This window comes from Triticum urartu, chromosome 7A (assembly GCF_056163025.1).
Source record: "Triticum urartu cultivar PI428250 chromosome 7A, HENAU_Tu73, whole genome shotgun sequence".
NCBI classification, from domain to species: Eukaryota; Viridiplantae; Streptophyta; class Magnoliopsida; order Poales; family Poaceae; genus Triticum; species Triticum urartu.
The window spans coordinates 691,435,041-691,461,720 of NC_141879.1; the positions used below are offsets into that span (position 1 = coordinate 691,435,041).

The 26,680-nt window shown below is 44.6% G+C and overlaps 1 protein-coding gene and 1 pseudogene across 1 annotated transcript; one reads left to right on the plus strand and one right to left on the minus strand.

The window, feature by feature from the left end:
• The first annotated feature begins 1,136 nt into the window (after nt 1-1,136).
• On the plus strand, nt 1,137-3,546 carry LOC147961579 (uncharacterized; annotated as a pseudogene).
• Nucleotides 3,547-22,808: 19,262 nt separating this feature from the next.
• Nucleotides 22,809-24,962, minus strand: LOC147961580 (uncharacterized). The gene is made up of 5 exons (XM_087538171.1): nt 24,871-24,962; nt 24,700-24,823; nt 24,291-24,390; nt 23,617-23,758; nt 22,809-23,533 (listed from the first exon to the last, which is right to left on the minus strand). The coding sequence occupies exons 1-5, from the start codon at nt 24,960-24,962 to the stop codon at nt 23,413-23,415; spliced, it is 579 nt and encodes a 192-aa protein (XP_087394297.1). The 3' UTR covers nt 22,809-23,412.
• Nucleotides 24,963-26,680: the final 1,718 nt, after the last annotated feature.

Here is a 26,680-nt window from a genome sequence, read left to right on the forward strand (position 1 = left end):
AAAGACACAGGTCCGGACAATAGAAAGAGTTGACAAAAATCCTCTTTTGAAGCAGATAAAATAACATCAAACAAACAAAGAGGGCAACACAAAGCAGTGCACAACGAGTGCATTACAGGACGCCACCATCTTGCCGCCAAGCAAGAACATAGGTATAATTGAACCAAAGCAACAATCATCTGCGGAGGTTGACAAGGAGCGACCCCTCATATCCTGGAGAAACCGCCGGACATCGCCGCAATGTCCTCAGCACACTAGTGTCTGCCTCTCGCACTGGACCTTGGACTTGGAGTACCAATCCTGCTGGCACATAGAGAGGACCAAGAATATTGACATCGAGGTCACATGCAAAGGATAGGAGATAGACAAACCACCCAATGTCGGTAACGCAGAAGCTTCAAGCAATGATCCAAGCATGCCCGGAGACGCCACCATGCCTGACCATAAGGTGCATGAGCTCCCCGGCAATGCCATACAAATCCATCTTCGAAGAATGTCATAACCTCCTCACCTGGTTCAAAAGGCGTCGCACCATCAAAAGATGGATATGTTCCTCCCAAGAATAGGAATGGATGCCGCGGAAAGATGGCCACATAAAGAAGGTCAACACACACATGACGAGCCAACATTGGCCTCCTCCTGCAATCAATTTTGCTTCCCATGGCCAACCAACAGAGGAGGAAAGGTTAAGCTAGGACGAAGAAGGGCACTACTGCCACCACAAACTGCAACCCCACAATGCCCACCAACCATACAGCTCCCAAGGGGTGCTTTCAAGAAGGATATAACGAAGTTAGGGTTCTCATCCTGGAGAACTAGGGGAAGGGGCAGTGGGACGACTTCCCGACTGTCTACTACAACAAATTATGCCTGACTCCGGCGATGGAGGGGCGATGACGGCGGCGCGCCTTCGGCTCGCTTCAGTGCTGGTAGTCGTCGCTAGGTGGTCTATAGATCTGGATGTAATTATTATTATTTCTGGTATTCGTTGTACTGCCATGATTGAAGATGAATAGATCGGAAATTTTTTCGCAAAAAAAAAGATAACAACACATTCTTCTTTGCAGCGACTTGCCGACGATGAAGGAAAAAGGATGCTAGAATGGTGGTGAAAGAGATAATACATTGGACCTTGGTGTTGTTTTTGGTTTTTGCATGTGGGATTTCTTTCTTTTCCATTGTATGTACAGTTCTCTTTTTTTTTACTTAATTAATAATACAATTTTTTAGGCAAACTCGCAAAGTTTTTATTCAACCGTCACACAGTTTACAAGGACGAAGAAAAGGTCTGCCGGATGACCCAACCAAACATGGCGGCCGGTCCCAGTGATAATGTATGCTTTGCTAGCTTGCTTGTCTGCCATGTTCTAAACTCATGTAAGAAAATACAAGAAATAGAAGCTCTAGATGACTTAATTAATAATACAAATAACATGTGTTCGGGTGTTTAAGAAAGCCCATCGCTAAAGCAAAAAAAAAAAAAAAAACCATTCCCCTTCTTTTCTTCTTGGCCCAAGTCTATCTCAAATCACGAAAACATGCAAGTTCTCGGGACGCCGCAATCGCCGCCACCGGCCACAGCGGCCACCTCGGCCGTGCTCGGCGATGACGATCTCCTCTGTGAGATCCTCGTCCGTGTCGCCTTCCCCACCAGCCTCGTCCGCGCCGCTCTCGTCTGCAAGCGCTGGTTCCGCCTCTCCTCCGACAACGCCTTACTCCGCCGCTTCCGCGATCTCCACCCACCCAGCATCCTCGGCTTTTACGTCGACACTAGGGGCACCAAGCCCCCGCGGTTCGTGCCGATGCCTCAGCCCCCTGAGCTCGCTGCCGTCGTCCGCCGCGCTAACTTCGATTTGGGCCGCGCTGACTTCGGTTTTGTCAGCGTGGATTGCCAGAATGGCCTCCTCCTCTTCACCTCCTACGTCCACCTCGAGCCCACCATAAGAACGGTCCGCTGCCCACTGTACCCTGCAAGATACATGACCATCCTCCCGCCAACTCCCGAAACCAAGGTCACAAACTACGAAGAAGAGATCCTCATAAACGGCGGCGATGTTATCTTGCAATTCTTCCTTTTGGGATTGGGCTCGAAAGGGCGGCAGACAATTGCGGATGTGTATGTGTTACAAGATGCTAATCGGGCCATCTACTCCTCGGTTGTAAGTGAAACCATTCTACCCACTGCTATTTTGCTACTACCCGGCCGGTGGTGTCTCTAGTTTGATTGGTGAAAGGAAGATCTATGATCTTGCCTCTGTGGCTATGGGCAAGATTGACAGGTTATTCGTGCTAGATCTTGTGTCCTCCTCTTTATCATAACTTAACCTCCCAGAAGAGGTCTTGAGTGGAAGGCTGTCGCTTGCAGATGATTCTGGGGTTCGTCTGATCAGTCTTAAGGACCTTCAAATCCGCATCTGGCTCCACAGAATGGATAGCAATGGCGTTGCCAACTGGTTCCTTTTGAATACCATTTGTCTGCGCGAGATATGTGCTAATCATATGATACCATTACCATGTCACGTGTTCGAGGATGTGGATGATTCTATTTTAGAGGTGCATGCAACTGGGTTCAATTCTGAGTTTGCTTTCATCCAGGTGGACAATGCCCTCTATTTTTTTGATATTAAACGCAAGGCAGCAAAGAAGGTTTATGAGCTCACACGAGAGGATAAATACTTGTATAGTGTCAGTACTTTTATGATGGTATGGCCACCTAAATTCCCTGTGATGAAGGACGAAGGATGTGATCTGCTGAAAGAATAACACTGCAATGTTTGCCTCTTTTTTAATCTATCTACTTTACAATATGCGTGATGCATGGTACTATTTATCGTTTTGAAGATTAACAATATCTCTGAGTAACTGGCCTAAAAAGATCCCTGGGATGAAGGAGGGATGCGACCCAAAGGAATGATTTGTTAGTAATGTGGTCTACTTACTTATTTGAGTTTTGGCAATATTTTTATCCGGCTTACCATGTTTACCTTGTACTCATGCTTATTTCTCGATTGCATTTTTTTTTGTTTAGGTCAACCCACCGGGATAATCATTGGCGATGGAACGCACATGCTGTTTTCTTCATTGCGCTTTATGCTAATTGCTGTAGCAACATTATTAATCTGATATCGGGACAATGAGTTTCCAATCGATATTACACATTTTATTTATGCTAATTTATTAGAAGAATGCAAATACCAATTCAGCTGGGAAGTTTTCTTATATATTGTTTCTCAAAAATTATTGCATTTATAAGTTTCTGCAGAGATACCACTGAAAGTAGTTTGCTAATCCAAAATATTTGGCTTGTCTATTGAAGCTATTGAGTGCTTCCCGCCAAAAAAAGAGAGAAGCTATTGAATGTTAAGCTAGCTAATTTCCCCTGTATTTTTATTAGGCAAGTGAAAGTGTTGAACTATGGTAGTAAATGTTGTAGGCCCATCACCAACAATGGAGCAGAAAACATAGTGTGAGGCTGCGATACGACCAAATCAGCATTGTCCAACACTGGAAGTTTGACACCTGAAAGTCCAATGCAGCTTGCATGTATGTGCTGATTTCTACAATATAATGGATGTACCCAGGATCCTAGGCTCTAGTGTGCTTGTCTAGGATTCTCGATTCTAGATTTCTAAGAAACTATTGCCCACTACAGATTCAGTGAATCATTTGGTTATTTTGATTGTTTGAGTTGTGTTCAGGTTACTCCTTGATCTGGTGTCACGAACACTCAGATACTAGTTTTTACCTCAAAGCCCAGAGGTGTATGCTCAACTGGTGTGTGTGTGTCTTTGTGCATATTGGCAGCTATCCTGGAGTTCGAGAATGAACTCTTTTGGCTTCCTTATGAATACCCTCGTCGGTGTGTGTCCAAATATATATGGTTAGCACTACAGGAAAACCCCGTTTTCCCGTGTGTTAGCCTATAAGCCGTGAGCTCTTTATCGGGTACTCGGCTTACGTTCCCTCTAATCTGAGTGCGGGATAAATAACACCCAGCACGCAAACAAAAAGCACTCAGCTTATAGTGTCTTGTAAGCCGAGTGCCCCGAAAAGCCCTCGGCTTACATAATGCACACGGTATTTATACAAAAAAGCACTCGGATTATAGCGCACACTCGGCAAACATATTTGCCACGTGTCTACAATGAATGTCATTGACGGCATCGTCACGGAGCAGCCTATAAACCATGCGCCCCGTCATGGCTCTCGGGTTATAACGTGTGCTTGCCTCAGCCCTGGGTTTACATATAAACTGTGCGGCTCACCTCGGCCCTCGATTTATATATAAACCATGTGGCATAAGAGGGCCCTTGGTTTACATGTAAACCGTGCGGCTCGCCTCGGCCCTCGGTTTACATGTAAACCATGTGCTCGCTGGCACTCGGCTTATATAGACGGACACGTGGCGTAGCCGTTAGTGTCCGGCTGCCGTTATATATAAACCGTGTGTTTATTGGCCCTCGGCTTACGTAGATGTACTCGGCTTATATATAAACCGAGTGTTTTCCCCGTGGCTCTCGGCTTACCCTTGACAAGCCGGTCCTTAGTAAGCCGTGTCCTGTAAGCCATGAAAAACACTCGGCTTATATATAAACCGAGTGTTTTGGGCACTCGGCTTATAATTTTTTTCCTTTAGTGTAGGTTTAAGGGCGATCTGCATAATAAGCAACGTATGATCTACTTTTTGTGTCTACTTCTGGTAACTGGACTATGTATAGTAAGATCTGCTACATACTCTCTCCGTTCCATAGTAAGTGTCGTGGTTTTAGTTCAACGGAGAGAGTACTTTGAAGGCACACTTGACAGTCCCAAATGTTGCCATTGCTACATGTGACCCGATACTAGATTTATTCTCTTTGGGTAAAGGGCAATACCGGTGCGCAGGGGCGAGGATGACGACCAGGGCCCATAGGTAGTGAGTGACGACTAGTCAGTGGTCGATTGGGTGTGCGTGTGACAAGTGGGGCCTAGGCTGCCTGGGTATATGTGGGCGCTTGGCCTGAGATCAAGTCAGCCATTGAAATCAAATATTTCAAACTCTCACATTTCTTCCCTATTCTCCAGGTTCGCACCTACCGTCTCCTACGGTCCTACCTCCGATCTCAACCCCTCTCCTTTGATCTCCCTACTTTGGTTCGGATGAGTGATGGTCGTTACAAGTTGCTATCAGAGACTGGTTCCGGTCCACCATTGTGCCACAATCCTGCGATCTAGCCGTAACATCCACCGTGAAAGGTGTCGGGTTGCTCCGGCGATTCGGCCCAAAAATCCTAAGCGGGGTAGGTCAGATTTGGGGCGGCAGCGACGACGTCGTCTTCCACTCCACCTGCGCGGATCTAGTTCGTGCTCCAGGCTATGGAGGGAGTACAGGAAATGTTGGAGGAATTGCTGGCAAAATTCTCATCTCTGTTGATCGAGGTTCGGCAGTTGGGCACACTGGTTGCCGATTTCGGTGATGGATTGGATGCGGTCAAGTGCACGCTGGTCATGGAGGCGGCGGCGGCGCGGGCGCCTGCTTTTTCCTCGACTGTGTCCACCACGGCAGTGTTGGTCAACAGGGACCACCTCTTTTGCACCTACCACCCCGACCACCGCCCCCTTAAGCTCACCACGTGGAGCACCAAGGTCGCCAGGCCTGACCACCACGGTCACCCCCATGACAACTACCACCAGAAGCCATCGAAATATGATTTTCCTCGCTACGGCGGCGACATGACACACCTCTGGTACGGTCTCTGCCACATACTTCGAGCTCTATCAGCCGCCGCCAGAGCAATGGGTCACCATGACAGTGCTGTAAATGGAGGGCTACGCAACGCTTTGGTGTCAGGCATTCCAGCGAGTGCATGGGCTGAGTAACTAGCTCGCATTCACGGAAGTAGTGGAGGCGAACTTTGGGCAGGATGAGTTTGATGCTCTGATGCACTTTCTGCATCATCTCAAGCAAACTTCTATGGTCGCGAAGTACCATCTCTCATTTGAAGCGATCATCTATCATCTGGTTGCGTTGGATCCATCCCTCAATAAAAATTCTTTGTCTCCTAATTTATCATTGCTCTCCGCGATGAGGTACGCATGGCGCACTCGCCCATGAGCGTCTCCAGATTAACGGCTCTCGCTCTGATTCAGGAGGAGGAATCCGAGCATAGCATGCCATGGGCTCGCCCACTAGTGTACGTGTAGCCTTATCTCTTGCCCTCAGTTATTCCAGTCTTTGTTCTTTTTTTTCTAAATGACCCACAGGTGCTACGCCTTTTCATTTAAGTAGGGGAAAACACAATATACAGAGAAACTAATTAAGCAGGGAAGTAAAGAAAAGAACAGGGTCCAGGAGTGCCACCAGCAGCCCGGCTGTAGAACATCTAATTTTTTGGGTGCGACGAGATTTTATGTGAAGCCATAAAACTCTAACCCTCTAACCTTTTCTTTGAGAAAAAAACCGATCTAAAGCTGACCTGGAATAGTTTATGGAGGCATGGTGCCGAAGAACTGAGGCACTGACGGAGCCAGGGGCGAGGTGGGAGGTTGAGGAGGGCAGCAAGCGACGCGGGGACTGACCCGGAGCTGGCGGCGCCCGAAGCGGAAGCGGTCATGGCGCCGGCGGCAGCAGCCCTAGGGTTTAGGGTTTCGGTGGTGCAGCAGCGGCGGGTGGAGTAGAAGACCTAGGTTAGGCTCTATACCATACATGTAAAACATAGGTTTTGCGGGAACTGGCTCAACCCTCTATGGGGTGGCCTATAACATATATATAATGATGACATCCAAGTTCAATACCAATATGGTATGGTTTACACAGTAGGACTACAATACGAAGTCTAACAATAATCTACAAGGTACAAATAGTAATGGCGACGCAAGTCTTGCAAATTAACAAAAGGAAATCTAAACCAAAAATCCCTAACCCTAAACCCTAATAGTAAACAGTAAATTGGAAATGCCATTGATACAATTGCGATTATTTTTTTTAAACGAAATGTGAACCCTAAAATCTACATGCGTGCTGTAAACAGTAAGCACTAAACCCTAAATCTTACATGCAGATGTATAAAATCATAATATAAGGATCTACAATCAAGAAAACGGAAAGTATTTGTTTTGCAGACGAAATAGAGGTGTTCTTGCTCTATTTTGCAGAGGAAACAAAGGTGTTCTCCCCTGCAGAATACAACAAGTATCTGTGCCGAGCAGCACTGTTTATACAGTAATGGCAGATGGTTCATGTACCGTGCTCTGGCTATGATCACAGTATTGCCCTTTTACTCAAAGACAATGAATCAAATCCCGGGAGATACCAAAGGGGAGCTTCCTCGAAACAGGCTTTCGCCTCGCTTTATTATATATAAAGCAACAACCGAATAAAGTACATGGCTGAACGATGCAAGATGGGGAGCTAATGGGGAAGCCTAAACAGTTTAACCCTCTTCCTCCAAGGGTAGCTCCTAATATGCATAAAAACAACAGTTTTGCTAAATCACATCTAGATGTGCCATAAGTATTGCACTTCTAAATCATATGTCATTGATCTTACATTGAGATTTGTGTGAATATTTTCTTTCTCTTTTTTCTTTTTTCTTTATGCTTGATTCACTCACTTAGATGTGCAATAAGTAGAGCACATCTAGATGTGCCCTAGACACACCCCTACTTTTTTTTTGAGGGAATGCCATCATGGCTAATTTTATTAAAATTAAATCACGCTTACATCGGTGGCAAAATAAAAGGACTAGGTGGATCATCAGCCCACACACAACTATCTAGCCTACATTCATGTGCAAGTGTATGCGCTACCCCATTTGCTTCCCTTGGACAGTGCATAAATAAGATTCTGTCAAAAGAGCTCGCCTGAATACGAATGTCTTCGAATATTGGAGCAGCACCTGCTGCAGAGAAACCGCCTTCCAGAAGAGTATCAATAACTCCTGCACAATCAGACTGAATAACTAATTTCTGACAGCCTATTTGATTTGCAAGATGAATACCATCTAGAACTGCTTGAGCTTCAGCTGTTGCCGCGTCAAGCGCAAAAGGAATGAGCTTGGATCCTGCGCCTACAAATCTTCCTTTATCATCTCTGATTACCACACCTGTAGCTCCTGACCTCATATTAATATCGTAATTCGTATCAACATTTATAGAGACAAAACCCTCAGACGCCCGATGCCAAGTACTTGATCTTGGCTGAATCTCTTTCCCTTGTGCTTTCGAGAAACTAGATACCAAGACTTGAATTGACATCACCGCTTGTGATAAAGATTGCACAGTTTCTGCATGGACTGTCTGTCTTCGTCTCCACCAAATATACCAAGCGGCCGTTATGATTGTTTCTCTCAAAAACTTTACTGATGCATCAACTGGGACCCTGAACTTTCCAGCCATCAGATAATCAAGCACTGCACTACCTGACCGATCTATCTGACATGCTTCAGTAACCACCTCTATCAGGCCAATTTTCTGCCAAATACCTTTTGCTTCCTCACACTGAAAAATAACATGTTTTATGTCTTCACAATATCTCTTACAGACCGGACACGTACTGTTATTCATTATGTGGCGGTTAACCAGAACATCATAACAGGGAAGAATCCCATGCAAACATTTCCAAGTAAAAAATTTCACTTTTGCTGGAACAGCGCACTTCCAAAGATCTCTCCAAATCGTGTTCAAACCTGAATATCCCGTTCCATCAGATCTTTGCAAGGAGACACCAAAAGTAGATTCCCACTCCATGTGGTAAGCAGAACGAACTGAAAATAAACCATTCTTACTGAATTTCCATGCCACAAAATCACCCATTCCATTCTGACTCAACGGAATTGCTAGGATTTGTCTTGCATCAATATCCCAAAAAATGGATCAAATTAAGTCAGCATCCCATACTCCTGAACTAGCAAATAGTGACCTTTGGGCGTCAAAATCTTCCCGTTATTACTATACGGTAGCCATGCATCCTCCCAAATATCAATTTGCTGACCATCTCTGACACGCCAGATCGCTCCCTTATTAAATGTATTGAGCCCTGACAATATACTCTGCCAAGTAAAAGATGAACCTGATTTAAGTTTAGCATTAAGTATCTTGCCATCAGGATAGTACTTACTTCTCAAAACTCTTGCGCATAAGCTGTCCGGAGCCTCAATTAATATCCATATTTGTTTAGCTAACATAGCTAAATTAAAATAGTGAGGATCTCTGAACCCCATTCCTCCTATCTCTTTTGGAACACAAAGCTTCCACCAGGCAAACCAGTGCATCTTCTTATTACTGATGTCATCGCCCCACCAACATTGCGCTATTGCATCCGTGATTCCTTTACATATATTTTTTGGAATACTGAATACATACATTGCATATGCCGGAAGAGCTTGGGCTACAGCTTTAAGCAGAACCTCTTTACCTCCAATGGATAATGTTTTCTCTTTCCAACCTTGAACTAGTTGACAAACTTTATCCACCAAATATTGAAATTTGTCACTCCTGTCTGCCCCAACTAACAAGGGTAGACCCAAGTATTTTTTTGAAAATGCCTCACTAAAATGTTAAGAGTTGTGCACACCTCAACCCTTTTACCAACAGAAGTATTTGGACTGAAATATATGCTGCATTTAGCTTCACTTACCATTTGACCGGACGCATTGCAATATGATTGCAGAATACCCTTTAATGTATTTGCATTAGCCACAACTGCTTTCATCAAAATTAAAGAATCGTCGGCAAATAGAAAGTGTGATACCGAGGGAGCATCACGACAGACCTTCACCCCTTCGATTGCTCCTCTTTCTTCAGCATCCGACAATAAGGCTGATAAACCATCTGCCACCAACAAAAATAAATATGGGCTAAGTGGATCACCCTGTCGGAGCCCTTGTGATGGGATAGATCTTTCTGTTATCTGCGAATTAAATCTCACTAAATATGTAACAGATTTAACACATGCCATCATTAGTTCTACCCATCTCACATCAAATCCCATTATCAACATAATTCCTTCAAGAAAGCACCATTCCACACGGTCATATGCTTTGTGCATATCCAATTTTACCGCACAAAGACCATGATTACCCTTCTTCCTTTTAATTCTATGAACACTCTCATAAGCAACCAAAACATTAGCAGTTATGAGTCTACCCGGGACAAAAGCACTCTGAGCCACTCCAATCACCTCGGGTAATATACCTTTCAGCCTTTTAGGCAACATTTTACTTATAACTTTGTAGACCACATTGCACAAAGATATTGGCCGAAACTGAGATAATTTCTCTGGTTTGTCCACCTTTGGAATTAACACTATTACCGTGTCGTTCCATCCTTCTAGTATAACTGCAGTATTAACCGCCTCCAATACCTCCTTCACCAAATCCTCTTCTAACATTACCCAGAAACGCTTATAAAAAGCTGCATGCAGTCCATCGGGACCCGGTGCCTTTAGATCACCTATATCAAAAAGAGCTTTTCTTACCTCCTCAGATGTAAATGGTGCGAGAAGGTGATCGTTCATGGCCGGCATCACTCGAGGTTTTATTTTATCTAGAACCTCCTCATTTGCTGCATTAGCCTTGGACGTAAACAAGCCCGAAAAATAATCATAAATCAGAATGGCTAAAGAATCACCTTCAACTATGTTACCATTATCATCAAGCAACATTTTAATTAGGTTTCTTTTCTTCCTTGCTGTAGCAAAATGATGAAAAAATTGGTGTTCCTGTCACCATGTCTCAGCCAATTCGCCCGCCCCCTTTGCAACCAGAATATTTCTTCTTGCTCAAACAGATCCTCTTAACATCACCAAGATTTGTCTTTGTCTCTCCAAAGCTTCATCTGTCATAGGGCCCCTTCTTAACTCTTCTAATTCTCCTTTTAATTTTTCTATTCTTTTCCTGGGTTTTGTAAGGACCTTCCTATCCCACCTGTGCAGATCCCCATGAACCTGCTCGAGCGCTTGCATCATTGTTCTGCCAGAACACTTGCCTTATTCCAAGCGCTATTCACAACCTCCTACACTGTCGGCTCTTGTAGCCATCATGCTTCAAAACGATTAGTAGCTTGTTTATTCTGTAATACATCTGCCTTAAAGTACTGTGTGTCCACAACAATTGGACGGTGATCTGATTTTGTCATACTCTCATTAACCAACGCAGCAAAAGGAAATAAATTTCTCCATTCTGACGGAGACACCGATCTGTCCAGCCTTTCCCTAATTTTGCCACGTCTCCATGTATACTTATCACCCACAAATTCCATATCACTTAGGCCCCAATGATCTAGACAGTCCTGGAAATCTTGCATAAATCTCATGGGCCTTGGATTGCCTCCTTCCTTCTCTGAATTTAATAGAATTTCATTAAAGTCTCCTAGCACAAGCCATGGAATTTTAACCAACTCATGTAAGTCACGTAAATTTGTCCATGTTCTCTCCTTCCAGTCCCAGTTCGGTTCACCATAAATCCCTACTTAATCGTATACAATAACCGCTCCATGTTTTTTATTTTAGGAAACAGTTACGTGCTTGTCAGTCGTGCATTTGCTGGTAAGGAAGGAAATTAGGAATAACTAGTACCCATGTTTTAAGGATCGTAGAAGGAAAATCGTGAATTAAGGAAGGAAATTGTAGAAAAAAGAAATCTGGATAATGGGAAATGCTTCAGCATTTTGGGGCCCCTTGGGCACCGGGGGCCCGGGGCGGGCGTCCCGTTTGCCCCCCTCGGGGCTGGGCCTGAGGGTGGCTAGTGATAGCCGCAGCTAGCGAAGGGGGGACTCATGGTGAGCGTGAGTCTAAGGAGACTGGGAAGGGGGCAAAGGAGGTGGCCCGAGGAGGGGGGCCATGGTTGTGGTAGGAGGTGGGTTGTAGTGGGCAGAGAGGAGGCATGCGTGGGGTCACGGGCGGACAGCGTCGGCGGCAGCCACCGCGCCATATCATGAATCCATGGTTGGATGTAGGAGGTGGGGGGAGGAATGTGGAAAACACAGGCGTTTTGTGCAAAATCACAAACCGTAGTAGTGGGCATCTTTTTGTGAAAGTGCCACAGCTCGCGTCACATCGGTTAGATGTAAGGCGTTTTGTGCAAAATCACAAACCGTAGTAGTGGGCATCTTTTTGTAAAAGTGCCACAGCTCGCGTCACATCAGTTAGATGTAAGTTGCACGGTCAAAATTGATGGATGGCAAACACACCATCATTACCAACTAAGAATTTTATAGGAGCATAGATTAATACATGGCCCATCTTACAATCTCGCAATGGTTCTTGGAGACCGCGTTACAATAGGTTGTTAATCTACAACCGGCTTCTCTTCTCTCTTCTCTTCTCTCTCATCCAACTAAACAGAAATATATTAGTCTAATTCTTACAGCATGCTGACTGTACCTTATTAACCTTGCTCTTATATCTGAAGTGCAGTAACAAATTAGGGCATGGCCAATGCATAGCCCTATGGTGATGCCCTACAGGCCATGTACGATCGTGTCAGGAAAAGTAGGTTCGGATGGGAAAGCGGGATCCTCGGTAGGAGGCGGGTGCTTGAGGAGAAAAAGTATGGTCCGATGCATATAGCTAAATACTTTAAAGTGGAGAGTAGAGATGCATGTGTAGTGAGAGTCTACTTTCTATTCTTTGATAGCGTTGGCCAAAAAAATCAATATAGATGCCTCACACTACTTTTGTGTTATGGGACATCTGTATCCATATGCCCCATTGTACATGCCCTTATGAGATCTTCGGGTCCCTACCTTGGTAAGAAAATACAAACATTGTTAATGAGATGAAAGTCCTTTAATTTAAGGATTTGTCCACGGCTCAGTTCGACCAGGACTTTGTGAAATCTCAGCCAGCTGAGGTCAACGTACAATCCTTTGGCTTTGGATTTTGTATATTAGGCAGCTTAGGATTTTGCTATGTAGTACTGATCTTTCCTGATTCGTGACCATTACATGGGCCTGCGAATCGGTCCATTTTTTGAAGGAAATATGCCCTAGAGGCAATAATAAAGTTATTATTTATTTCCTTATATCATGATAAATGTTTATTATTCATGCTAGAATTGTATTAACCAGAAACATAATACATGTGTGAATACATAGACAAACTAAACGTCACTAGTATGCCTCTACTTGACTAGCTCGTGAATCGAAGATGGTTATGTTTCCTAACCATAGACATGTGTTGTCATTTGATTAACGGGATCACATCATTAGGAGAATGATTGGATTGACATGACCCATTCCATTAGCTTAGCACCCGATCGTTTAGTATGTTGCTATTGCTTTCTTCGTGACTTATACATGTTCCTATGACTATGAGTATGCAACTCCCGTTTGCCGGAGGAACACTTTGTGTGCTACCAAACGTCACAACGTAACTGGGTGATTACAAAGGAGCTCTACAGGTGTCTCCAAAGGTACATGTTGGGTTGGCGTATTTTGAGATTAGGATTTGTCACTCCGATTGTCGGAGAGGTATCTCTGGGCCCTCTCGGTAATGCACATCACATAAGCCTTGCAAACATTGCAACTAATGAGTTAGTTGCGAGATGATGTATTACGGAACGAGTAAAGAGACTTGCCGGTAACGAGATTGAACTAGGTATTAAGATACCGACGATCGAATCTCGGGCAAGTAACATACCGATGACAAAGGGAACAACGTATGTTATTATGCGGTCTGACCGATAAAGATCTTCGTAGAATATGTAGGAGCCAATATGAGCATCCAGGTTCCACTATTGGTTATTGACCGGAGACGTGTCACGGTCATGTCTACATTGTTCTCGAACCCGTAGAGTCCGCACGCTTAACGTTACGATGATAGTTTCATTATGAGTTTACATATTTTGATGTACCAAAGTTTGTTCGGAGTCCTGGATGTGATCATGGACATGACGAAGAGTCTCGAAATGGTTGAGACATAAAGATTGATATATTGGACGGCTATATTCGGACACCGGAAGTGTTCCGGAGAAGTTTCGGATAAAACCGGAGTACGGGGGGGTTGCCGGAACCCCCCCGGGGGTTAATGGGCCTAATGGGCCCAAAGTGGAGCAGAGGAGGGGCGGCCAGGGCAGGCCGCGCGCCCCCTCCCCCTCTAGTCTGAATTGGACAAGGAGGGGGGCGGCGCCACCCCCCCTTTCCTTCCTCTCCTCTCTGTCTTCCTTCCCCCTCCCCTAGTTGGACAAGGAAAAGGAGGGAGTCCTACTCCCGGTAGGAGTAGGACTCCTCCCTGGCGCGCCTCCTCCTGGCCAGCCGCCCCTCCCCCTTGCTCCTTTATATACGGGGGCAAGGGGGCACCTCTAGACACACAAGTTGATCTTCATGATCGTTCTCTTAGCCGTGTGCGGTGCCCCCCTCCACCATACTCCTCGATAATATTGTAGCGGTGCTTAGGCGAAGCCCTGCGACGGTAGAACATCAAGATCGTCACCACGCCGTTGTGCTGCCGGCACTCTTCCCTGACACTTTGCTGGATCGGAGTCCGTGGATCGTCATCGAGCTGAACGTGTGCTAGAACCTCGGAGGTGCCGTAGTTTCGGTGCATGATCAGTCGGGCCGTGAAGACGTACGACTACATCAACCGTGTTGTTATAACGCTTCCGCTTTTGGTCTACGAGAGTACGTGGACAACACTCTCCCCTCTCATTGCTATGCATCACCATGATCTTGCGTGTGCGTAGGAAATTTTTTGAAATTACTACATTCCCCAACAGTGGCATCCGAGCCTAGGTTTTATGTGTTGATGTTATTTGCACGAGTAGAACACAAGTGAGTTGTGGGCGATATAAGTCATACTGCTTACCAGCATGTCATACTTTGGTTCGGCGGTATTGTTGGATGAAGCGGCCCGGACCGACATTAAGCGTACGCTTACGTAAGACTGGTTCTACCGACGTGCTTTGCACACAGGTGGCTGGCAGGTGTCAGTTTCTCCAACTATAGTTGAACCGAGTGTGGCTACGCCCGGTCCTTGCGAAGGTTAAAACAGCACCAACTTGACAAACTATTGTTGTGGTTTTGATGCGTAGGTAAGATTGGCTCTTGCTTAAGCCCGTAGCAGCCACGTAAAACTTGCAACAAACAAAGTAGAGGACGTCTAACTTGTTTTTGCAGGGCATGTTGTGATGTGATATGGTCAGGACATGATGCATAATTTTATTGTATGAGATGATCATGTTTTGTAACCGAGTTATCGGCAACTGGCAGGAGCCATATGGTTGTCGCTTTATTGTATGCAATGCAATCGCCCTGTAATGCTTTACTTTATCACTAAGCGGTAGCGATAGTCGTAGAAGCATAAGATTGGCGAGACAACAACGATGCTACGATGGAGATCAAGGTGCCGCGCCGGTGACGATGGTGATCATGACGATGCTTCGGAGATGGAGATCACAAGCACAAGATGATGATGGCCATATCATATCACTTATATTGATTGCATGTGATGTTTATCTTTTATGCATCTTATCTTGCTTTGATTGATAGTAGCATTATAGGATGATCCCTCACTAAATTATCATAGTAAAAGTGTTCTCCCTAAGTATGCACCATTGCGAAAGTTCTTCATGCTGAGACACCACGTGATGATCGGGTGTGATAGGCTCTACGTTCAAATACAACGGATGCAAAACAGTTGCACACGCAGAATACTCAGGTTTAACTTGACGAGCCTAGCATATAACAGATATGGCCTCGGAACACGGAGACCGAAAGGTCGAGCGTGAATCATATAGTAGATATGATCAACATAGTGATGTTCACCATTGAAACTACTCCATCTCATGTGATGATCGGACATGGTTTAGTTGATTTGGATCATGTGATCACTCAGAGGATTAGAGGGATGTCTATCTAAGTGGGAGTTCTTTAGTAATATGATTAATTGAACTTAAATTTATCATGAACTTAGTACCTGATAGTACCTTGCTTGTTTATGTTTGATTGTAGATAGATGGCCCATGCCGTTGTTCCGTTGAATTTTAATGCGTTCCTTGAGAAAGCAAAGTTGAAAGATGATGGTAGCAATTACATGGACTGGGTCCGTAAATTGAGGATTATCCTCATTGCTGCACATAAGTTACGTCCTGGAAGCACCGCTAGGTGCCAGGCCTGCTGCTGATGCAACTGACGACGTTAAGGACGTCTGGCAGAGCAAAGCTGATGACTACTCGATAGTTCAATGTGCCATGCTTTACGGCTTAGAATCGGGTCTTCAACGACGTTTTGAACGTCATGGAGCATATGAGATGTTCCAGGAGTTGAAGTTAATATTTCAAGCAAATGCCCGGATTGAGAGATATGAAGTCTCCAATAAGTTCTATAGCTGCAAGATGGAGGAGAACAGTTCTGTCAGTGATCATATACTCAAAATGTCTGAGTATAATAATCACTTGATTCAATTGGGATTTAATCTTCCAGATGATTGCGTCATTGACAGAGTTCTCCAATCACTTCCACCTAGCTACAAGAGCTTCGTGATGAACTATAATATGCAAGGGATGGATAATACAATTCCCAAGCTCTTCGCAATGCTGAAAGCTGCGGAGGTAGAAATCAAGAAGGAGCATCAAGTGTTGATGGTCAACAAGACCACTAGTTTCAAGAAAAAAGGGCAAAGGGAAGAAGAAGGGGAACTTCAAGAAGAACAGTAAGCAAGTTGCTGCTCAGGAGAAGAAACCCAAATCTGGACCTATGCCTGAAACTAAGTGCTTCTACTGCAAGCAGACTGGTCACTGGAAGCGGAACTGCCCCAAGTATTTGGCGGATAAGAAGGATGCCAAGGTGAACAAAGGTATATGTGATATACATGTTATTGATGTGTACCTTATTAATGCTCGCAGTAGCACCTGGGTATTTGATACTGGTTCTGTTGCTAATATTTGCAACTCGAAACAGGGACTACGGATTAAGCGAAGATTGGCTAAGGACGAGGTGACAATGCGCGTGGGAAATGGTTCCAAAGTTGATGTGATCGCGGTCGGCACGCTACCTCTACATCTACCTTCGGGATTAGTATTAGACCTAAATAATTGTTATTTGGTGCCAGCGTTGAGCATGAACATTATATCTGGATCTTGTTTGATGCGAGACGGTTATTCATTTAAATCAGAGAATAATGGTTGTTCTATTTATATGAGTAATATCTTCTATGGTCATGCACCCTTGAAGAGTGGTCTATTCTTATTAAATCCCGATAGTAGTGACACACATATTCATAGTGTTGAAGCCAAAAGATGCAGAGTTGATAATGATAGTGCAACTTATTTGTGGCACTGTCGTTTGGGTCATATTGGTGTAAAGCGCATGAAGAAACTCCATACTGATGGGCTTTTGGAACCACTTGATTATGAATCACTTGGTACTTGCGAACCGTGCCTTATGGGCAAGATGACCAAAACACCGTTCTCCGGTACTATGGAGAGAGCAACAGATTTGTTGGAAATCATACATACAGATTTATGTGGTCCGATGAATGTTGAGGCTCGTGGCGGATACCGTTATTTTCTCACCTTCACAGATGACTTAAGCAGATATGGGTATATCTACTTAATGAAACATAAGTCTGAAACATTTGAAAAGTTCAAAGAATTTTATCGTAACAAGAAAATAAAGTTTCTACGATCTGATCGTGGAGGAGAATATTTGAGTTACGAGTTTGGTGTACATTTGAAACAATGCGGGATAGTTTCGCAACTCACGCCACCCGGAACACCACAGCGTAATGGTGTGTCCGAACATCGTAATCGTACTTTACTAGATATGGTGCGATCTATGATGTCTCTTACTGATTTACCGCTATCGTTTTGGGGTTATGCTTTAGAGACGGCCGCATTCACATTAAATAGGGCACCATCTAAATCCGTTGAGACGACGCCTTATGAACTATGGTTTAGCAAGAAACCAAAGTTGTCGTTTCTTAAAGTTTGGGGCTGCGATGCTTATGTGAAAAAGCTTCAACCTGATAAGCTCGAACCCAAATCGGAGAAATGTGTCTTCATAGGATATCCAAAAGAAACTATTGGATACACCTTCTATCACAGATCCGAAGGCAAGGCTTTTGTTGCTAAATTCGGAAACTTTCTAGAGAAGGAGTTTCTCTCGAAAGAAGTGAGTGGGAGGAAACTAGAACTTGATGAGGTAACTGTACCTGCTCCCTTATTGGAAAGTAGTACATCACAGAAACCGGTTTCTGTGACACCTACACCAATTAGTGAGGAAGCTAATGATGATGATCATGAAACTTCAGAACAAGTTACTACTGAACCTCGTAGATCAACCAGAGTAAGATCCGCACCAGAGTGGTACGGTAATCCTGTTCTAGAAGTCATGCTACTAGATCATGATGAACCTACGAACTATGAAGAAGCGATGGTGAGCCCAGATTCCGCAAAATGGCTTGAAGCCATGTAATCTGAGATGGGATCCATGTATGAGAACAAAGTGTGGACTTTGGTTGACTTGCCCAATGATCGGCAAGCAATTGAGAATAAATGGATCTTCAAGAAGAAGACTGACGCTAACGGTAATATTACTGTCTACAAAGCTCGACTTGTCGCAAAAGGTTTTCGACAAGTTCAAGGGATTGACTACGATGAGACCTTCTCACCCGTAGCAATGCTTAAGTCTGTCCGAATCATGTTAGCAATTGCCGCATTTTATGATTATGAAATTTGGCAGATGGATGTCAAAACTGCATTCCTGATTTCTGGAAGAAGAGTTGTATATGATGCAGCCGGAAGGTTTTGCCGATCCAAAAGGAGCTAACAAAGTGTGCAAGCTCCAGCGATCCATTTATGGACTGGTGCAAGCCTCTCGGAGTTGGAATAAACGCTTTGATAGTGTGATCAAAGCATTTGGGTTTGTACAGACTTTTGGAGAAGTCTGTATTTACAAGAAAGTGAGTGGGAGCTCTATAGTATTCTGATATTATATGTGGATGATATATTACTAATCGGAAATGATACAGAATTTCTGGATAGCATAAAGGGATACTTGAATATGAGTTTTTCAATGAAAGACCTCAGTGAAGCTGCTTACATATTGGGCATTAAGATCTATAGAGATAGATCAAAACGCTTAATTGGACTTTCACAAAGCACATACCTTGACAATGTTTTGAAGAAGTTCAAAATGGATCAAGCAAACAAAGGATTCTTGCCTGTGTTACAAGGTGTGAAATTGAGTAAGACTCAATGCCCGACCACTGCAGAAGATGTTCCCTATGCTTCAGCCATAGGCTCTATCATGTATGCAATGCTGTGTACCAGACCTGATGTGTGTCTTGCTATAAGTCTAGCAGGGAGGTACCAAAGTAATCCAGGAGTGGATCACTGGACAGCGGTCAAGAACATCCTGAAATACCTGAAAAGGACTAAGGATATGTTTCTCGTATATGGAGGTGACAAAGAGCTCATCGTAAATGGTTACGTTGATGCAAGCTTTGACACTGATCCGGACGATTCTAAATCACAAACCGGATACGTGTTTACATTAAACGGTGGAGCTGTCAGTTGGTGCAGTTCTAAACAAAGCGTTGTGGCGGGATCTACAAGTGAAGCAGAGTACATAGATGCTTCAGAAGCAGCAAACGAAGGAGTCTGGATGAAGGAGTTCATATCGATCTAGGTGTCATACCTAGTGCATCGGGTCCAATGAAAATCTTTTGTGACAATACTGGTGCAATTGCCTTAGCAAAGGAATCCAGATTTCACAAGAGAACCAAGCACATCAAGAGATGCTTCAATTCCATCCGGGATCTAGTCCAGGTGGGAGACATAGAGATTTGCAAGATACATACGGATCTGAATGTAGCAGACCCGTTGACTAAGCCTCTTCCACGAGCAAAACATGATCAGCACCAAAGCTCCATGGGTGTTAGAATCATTAATGTGTAATCTAGATTATTGACTCTAGTGCAAGTGGGAGACTGAAGGAAATTTGCCCTAGAGGCAATAATAAAGTTATTGTTTATTTCCTTATATCATGATAAATGTTTATTATTCATTCTAGAATTGTATTAACCGGAAACATAATACTTGTGTGAATACATAGACAAACTAAACGTCACTAGTATGCCTCTACTTGACTAGCTCGTTAATTGAAGATGGTTATGTTTCCTAACCATAGACATGTGTTGTCATTTGATTAACGGGATCACATCATTAGGAGAATGATGTGATTGACATGACCCATTCCATTAGCTTAGCACCCGATCGTTTAGTATGTTGCTATTGCTTTCTTCATGACTTATACATGTTCCTATGACTATGAGATTATACAACTCCCGTTTGCCGGAGGAACACTTTGTGTGCTACCAAACGTCACAACGTAACTGGGTGATTATAAAGGAGCTCTACAGGTGTCTCCAAACGTACATGTTGGGTTGGCGTATTTCGAGATTAGGATTTGTCACTCCGATTGTCGGAGAGGTATCTCTGGGCCCTCTCGGTAATGCACATCACATAAGCCTTGCAAGCATTGCAACTAATGAGTTAGTTGCGAGATGGTGTATTACAGAACGAGTAAAGAGACTTGCCGATAACGAGATTGAACTAGGTATTAAGATACCGACGATCGAATCTCGGGCAAGTAACATACCGATGACAAAGGGAACAATGTATGTTGTTATGCGGTCTGACCGATAAAGATCTTCGTGGAATATGTAGGAGCCAATATGAGCATCCAGGTTCCGCTATTGGTTATTGACCGGAGACGTGTCTCGGTCATGTCTACATTGTTCTCGAACCCGTAGGGTCCGCACGCTTAACGTTACGAAGACAGTTTCATTATGAGTTTATATATTTTGATGTACCAAAGTTTGTTTGGAGTCCCGGATGTGATCACGGACATGACGAGGAGTCTCGAAATGGTCGAGACATAAAGATTGATATATTGGACGGCTATATTCGGACACCGGAAGTGTTCCGGAGAAGTTTCGGATAAAACCGGAGTACCGGGGCGTTACCGGAACCCCCCCGGGGGGTTAATGGGCCTAATGGGCCGAAAGTGGAGCAGAGGAGGGGCGGCCAGGGCAGGCCGCGCGCCCCCTCCCCATCTAGTCCGAATTGGACAAGGAGGGGGGGGCGGCGCCCCGCCTTTCCTTCCTCTCCTCTCTCCCTTCCTTCCCCCTCTCCTAGTTGGACAAGGAAAAGGAGGGAGTCCTACTCCCGGTAGGAGTAGGACTCCTCCCTGGCGCGCCTCCTCCTGGCCGGCCGCCCCTCCCCCTTGCTCCTTTATATACGGGGGCAAGGGGGCACCTCTAGACACATAAGTTGATCTTCGTGCTCATTCTCTTAGCCGTGTGCGGTGCCCCCCCTCCACCATACTCCTCGATAATATTGTAGCGGTGCTTAGGCGAAGCCCTGCGACGGTAGAACATCAAGATCGTCACCACGCTGTCGTGCTGCCGGAACTCTTCCCCAACACTTTGCTGGTTCGGAGTCCGGGGATCGTCATCGAGCTGAACGTGTGCTAGAACTCGGAGGTGCCGTAGTTTCGGTGCTTGATCGGTCGGGCCGTGAAGACGTACGACTACATCAACCGCGTTGTTATAACGCTTCCGCTTTCGGTCTACGAGGGTACGTGGACAACACTCTCCCCTCTCGTTGCTATGCATCACCATGATCTTGTGTGTGCGTAGGAATTTTTTTTAAAATTACTACGTTCCCCAACATTTTTTCCTTCGCGTCACGTGTTATGTTCTTTTCTTTATGACACCTCTTGCTTTCTCCTATTATTCTCATCCTGTATTTATTTTAAATAGGTTTTAATTGCATAAAAATATATTTTATGACAAAGAAGTAACATATCGAAAAGGATAAAAAAAAGAATGAAACATATAATTCCATTCCTGCTCTTCGTACCATCTCACTCTCCCTTTATTTTTCTTGTCATTCTTAAAAAAAATCTATTGTTTTTCGTGTAACAAAAGTAAAACTAAAAATCAAAAAAAATATAAAATAAAGATAATTTAAGTGGGTGTGTGGGTCCCACGAACATGTAACTGTGGGCGGCCGACCAATGTGCAACGGGTTGTTGCATATAATGGGTGAGAATCAATGACGAGACTTGCACTTGCGTGCCTAGTGGCATACATGCAACTGCCCCCTCGCCTCTCCCCCGGAGATACTTGCAGCGGCAGTTATGATGAAGACATGCAGTTGCAGTCGAGGGCAACACTTGCACCTGCATGTCTAGTGGTAGACATGCAACTCCCTTAGACAAAAAGCACCGCTAAGTTGCAGTCATATTGATGACATACAGTGTGAGTCGGGGATGACACTTGCAGTTGCATGTCTAGTGGCAGAAATGCAACTTCCCTCCTCACCCTCAGATAGAAAATGTCACTAAGTGGTAGTCACGGTGAACACATGGAGTTGTAGTCTTTTTTTTTACAGGGACATGGAGTTGTAGTCAAAGGGCAAAATTTCTAGCTGTGTGCCTACTAGCAGACGTGTAACATCCCACTCTACCAACAAAAACACTGTTGAGTTGTAGTCGCACTGATCTCACGCAGTTGCAGTCGGGGGGGTGGGTGGGAGCGGGGCGACAATTGCAGTTGCGTGCCTAGTGACAGACATGCAGCTATCACTCCCTCCAACAAAACACCACTAGAGTGCAATTGGGGACGGCACTTGTAGTTGCGTTCCTAATGATAGACATACAAGAAAAATGTTAAAAAAACAATAAAAATAGACAAACAAAAATAACAATATGAAAAATACAAATGCAAAATAAAATAAATGTCACAAAGAACACATAAAAATGTTTAAAAAATACTTACAATAAAATAAAAATAAACTAGAAAATGTTTTAAAAAGAAAAGAAAATGAAGCCGAAAAAACCAAGCCATAAAACATCAGGGGTGGACATGCAACTAGCTTACATCCCTCCCATTCAAGTTGCTTCAGTTGTAGGCAGGACGACACGCGTAGTTTCAACTATACTAGTGAACATGCAATGCCCCTCCAGGAGGCCCTTCTCTTGAGACCATCTTTGCATCTTCTTTAATGGGCCGAAATCGCTTGGTGCCACCACATACATACAGGGCTAATTCTCCAGCAGGTACATAGTTTCTCACCGCCAATTTTTCATTCGTTAGTCTATTAAGTGGAAGATGAAACTTTTAACAAATATAATGAATTCTTAAAAACAAATATAATGAGAAAAAGAAACTCTATGCACAATGACAAGAAAATAACGTGGCAACGCATGTTGTTTCTTCTAGTTTTTAATCAATTTTGCAACAAATTAACCACCAAACACAATGCTTATGATAATTTTTCCTGTTAGAACACGAGGTAGCTCTAGTTGGAGCATAGTAGGCAGTGGGATTAAGGGTTACCATTTTCAAATTATTCCTAGCGGCCTAGCTCATGTGGATTGAAACCTGAAATCTAAGGGGTGGCAATTAATGGCTGAGCGTTGTACGTGCTAATCATTCAAACTAACTTCTTCTGATGGGTGCTCGAAGCTGCAGTCTTGAATGGCCCGGAGTAGCTCAGGCTCGAGCAAAAAGTCCCTGAAGCCTAAGTTGTGGATTCCGTCGTAGCCCCTACGTGCATAGACCGTTCGTCAGAAAGGGAACAAAAACGGGCGGAAAGAAGAAAAAACCAAGGAAGTTGAATGAATAATTACTCGTTGGGGCTTGCATGCCCAGTGGCGAGCTTGGCGGCGGCATTAACGACCTTATCAGTCCTTTGGGTGCTCGAAGGCGCAGTCCTGGATGGCCTTGAGCACAATGTCCCTGAAGCCGGAGCCGTGGATTCCAATGTAGCCCCTGCATGCATAGGCCATCCATCAGAAAGGGAGCAAACAAAAGGACGGGAAGAAGAAAAACAGGAAGTTGTAGTGGAGCTAAGGCTCCATGGCACCTCTTATCCGACTTACACATCACAATCCGCATAGGCACATTTTTTTTGTTATCCAACATAAAACAACATATGAACTTCAAACTTTGCAGAGAAACAAACATTCTTACTACAATGTGGAAAATTTATTTTGATTTTTTTCGTGAATCATAAATACTTAAGATAGCCTTTTTACTAAAAATATATCTCATTTTGTATATTTATGCCGGACCAAAAAAATCTAAAAGTATTTCACACATTGAAGTTTGAAAGTTTGGTTGACCTGCAAAGTTTAAAGTCTATATGTTATTTCATTTAAGAGAAACATAGAAGAGAAATTTTCATGTAGTAAGTTAGTTGACTAGCACAGATCTCAAAGTAATGTTGGATGGTAAGTAAGAATAAGGAGTGTCATAAAGCCCGAGCCAAAATAAAAAACAAGAGAGCTGAATTAATAATTACTTCTTGGGGCTGCATGCCCGGCGGCTGGCTTGGCGGCGGCCTTGTTGTCCTTCTCGTAGTCGACCAGCCCTGTGCGCGTAGGCCGTCCGTCAAAAAGGAACTGAAATAAATTAATGAAATGATGAACGTGATCAGCATCTCTGCTAGCATACATTTGATAGCTTCCAAACACGTTTTTAATCAATTGTGCAATATATTAACCACCACACACGTAGCCTATGATTTCTTTTTGCTATTAAAACAGAGGGTAGCTCTAGCTAGTTGGAGCATGGTAGACGGTGAAATTAAGGGTTGGCTTTTACAAATTATTCCTAGCTGTCTAGCTCATATGGGCTGAAACCTGAAAGCTTAAGAGGTGGCGATTAATGGATCCAAGGGCGAATAGCTAACCGTAATCGAACTAACTTGCCTTCGGGGGGCCGTTGCTCCAAGCGTTAGGCCTGGTCTCAAGGCCGCAGTCCTGGATGGCCCGGAGCAGCTCGGGCTTGAGCAAGAAATATGTGAAGCCGGATCTGTGGCTGCCGACGTTGCCCCTGCGCGCACAGGCCGTCCATCAGAATGGGAGCAAGCAAAGTGTTACTTCCTGGCGGCTGCTTGCCCGGCGGCGTCGACAGCCTTGTCGTCGTCGAGCAGCTCCTGCTTGTACACGTCGTTCTCCTTGGCCTGTCCCATCCTGGCAACCAAGGAAAAGGCGGGTGTCAATTCGAGTGAGAAACTCTAGAAATCGCACGCAGGAAGTCAGACTCAGATGTCGTCTCGCGGAGATAGAAAAGATGCGGGGGCGGGCTGCAAAGAAAGAAGCGGCAGGACCGCGTGATCCGCCCAGATCGAGGCTCACCTGAATGAATTGTGTCGCTCCATAGGGTACGGCCAGATCCAGGCTCGACGAGGAGGAAATCGTTGAATTGGGGATGGAGAGGAGTGGATCGTGGGGGAGCAGAGAGAGGGATGGGAGCGGCGCTAGAAGGAATCGGGGCAGAAACGGCGCTAGAAGGAATCGGAGCAGAAAATTTAGGGTTTCGGAGGTTTTCTATGACGAGGTGGGTTAATCCGGTTTGGGCTAAGAAGGAAAAAAATCGTAGCGACAAGTAGCAATGCGAATCTTGGCGCAGCAAATTCCTCATTTCCATTTTTTTACACATTATAGACGCAAGCGCTCATACATACGCGCATACACCCATCTCTATGAACGCACACACGCACACCGTACCCCTATGAGTCCTTGCCTGTTAGCAAATCTCGATTCCAAGCTTGGTGTGCTCGTTTGTGACGAAAACGTCATCGTGCCAACCATGGTAGCAGCACCGGTGTTAAATGATTGTCATAGTAGTTTGCTTGAAGTTTGGAAGGTTATAATTGAGCTTTGTATTAGAGAGTCGAATATAGTAGAGCTCATGAGCTGGTTGGATACGGATGTGCGAATTCCTCATATGTTTGGGCGGATGCACCCCCTTATTTTCTTATGAAAATTTTGGGCAATGATGTAACCATTATTTGGTGAAGCATGCCCCTTCCTTTAAAAAATAAGGCACTGAGGAAAGACGGCGGTGACACGGAAAGACGGACAGAGCCAACCGGCCAACTCCATTCCTGTTAGTTTTGCCTAAGTAGATTGATTTTTATCGACTGCTCTGGCGCCGAGACAAGGAGAACTCATTCCGGTGGCGTGGAGAGGACTTGCCCGATGTACAGAATCTGGCCTCGACCGGCTAGGGTGAGCAGCATGATTGTGTTTGCATCGAGGAGTTTGGCTGCGACCTACGGGCAAATGACCTCGACAAACGTTGTGATTAGGGGAAATTTGCGCCGGCCGCCAACAGTGTGGCTCCATCATTCGGTGGTGGTGGAACAACAGTGGCATTTTGGATCTAAACTGTAAAGAGAATGGCAACGGTGGCTGGTTTCACGGTAGGGAATTTGGTGGGTGGGGGATCGGTTGTGTCGAGATTCACACTCCTCGGTATCACTCAAAAAAGATTTGACAAGAATATGACTTTATTCTTGGACAATTCACATATCATTTACAATTAACTTAGAGAAATCAAATGATCTATTGAGATGAGAATAGCTGGTTTGTGCATCCGCTACTCTGTTTTCTTCTCGGTTTGTAAAATCCAAATTCAGGAGGTCAATTAAGCACGTCTATCGACCAAAACTATACGAACAGGTCGTACATGATTTCCTTCCGGCTGAGAAGGTCGTACGCGGGTTACCTACGATAAATAGGCTTGGATATTTGGTGCGACCTAAAAACTCAGCCAAGGCTAAAAATTATCTGTGGTGTGCGTGTGGGGATGTGCGTCACTAGTGAGGCACTGAGGCCGCAGAAGAATGGCATTGGGAGGTAACCGCCCTAGGAAGAGGACTTCACAGGACGCTGACATGGACGA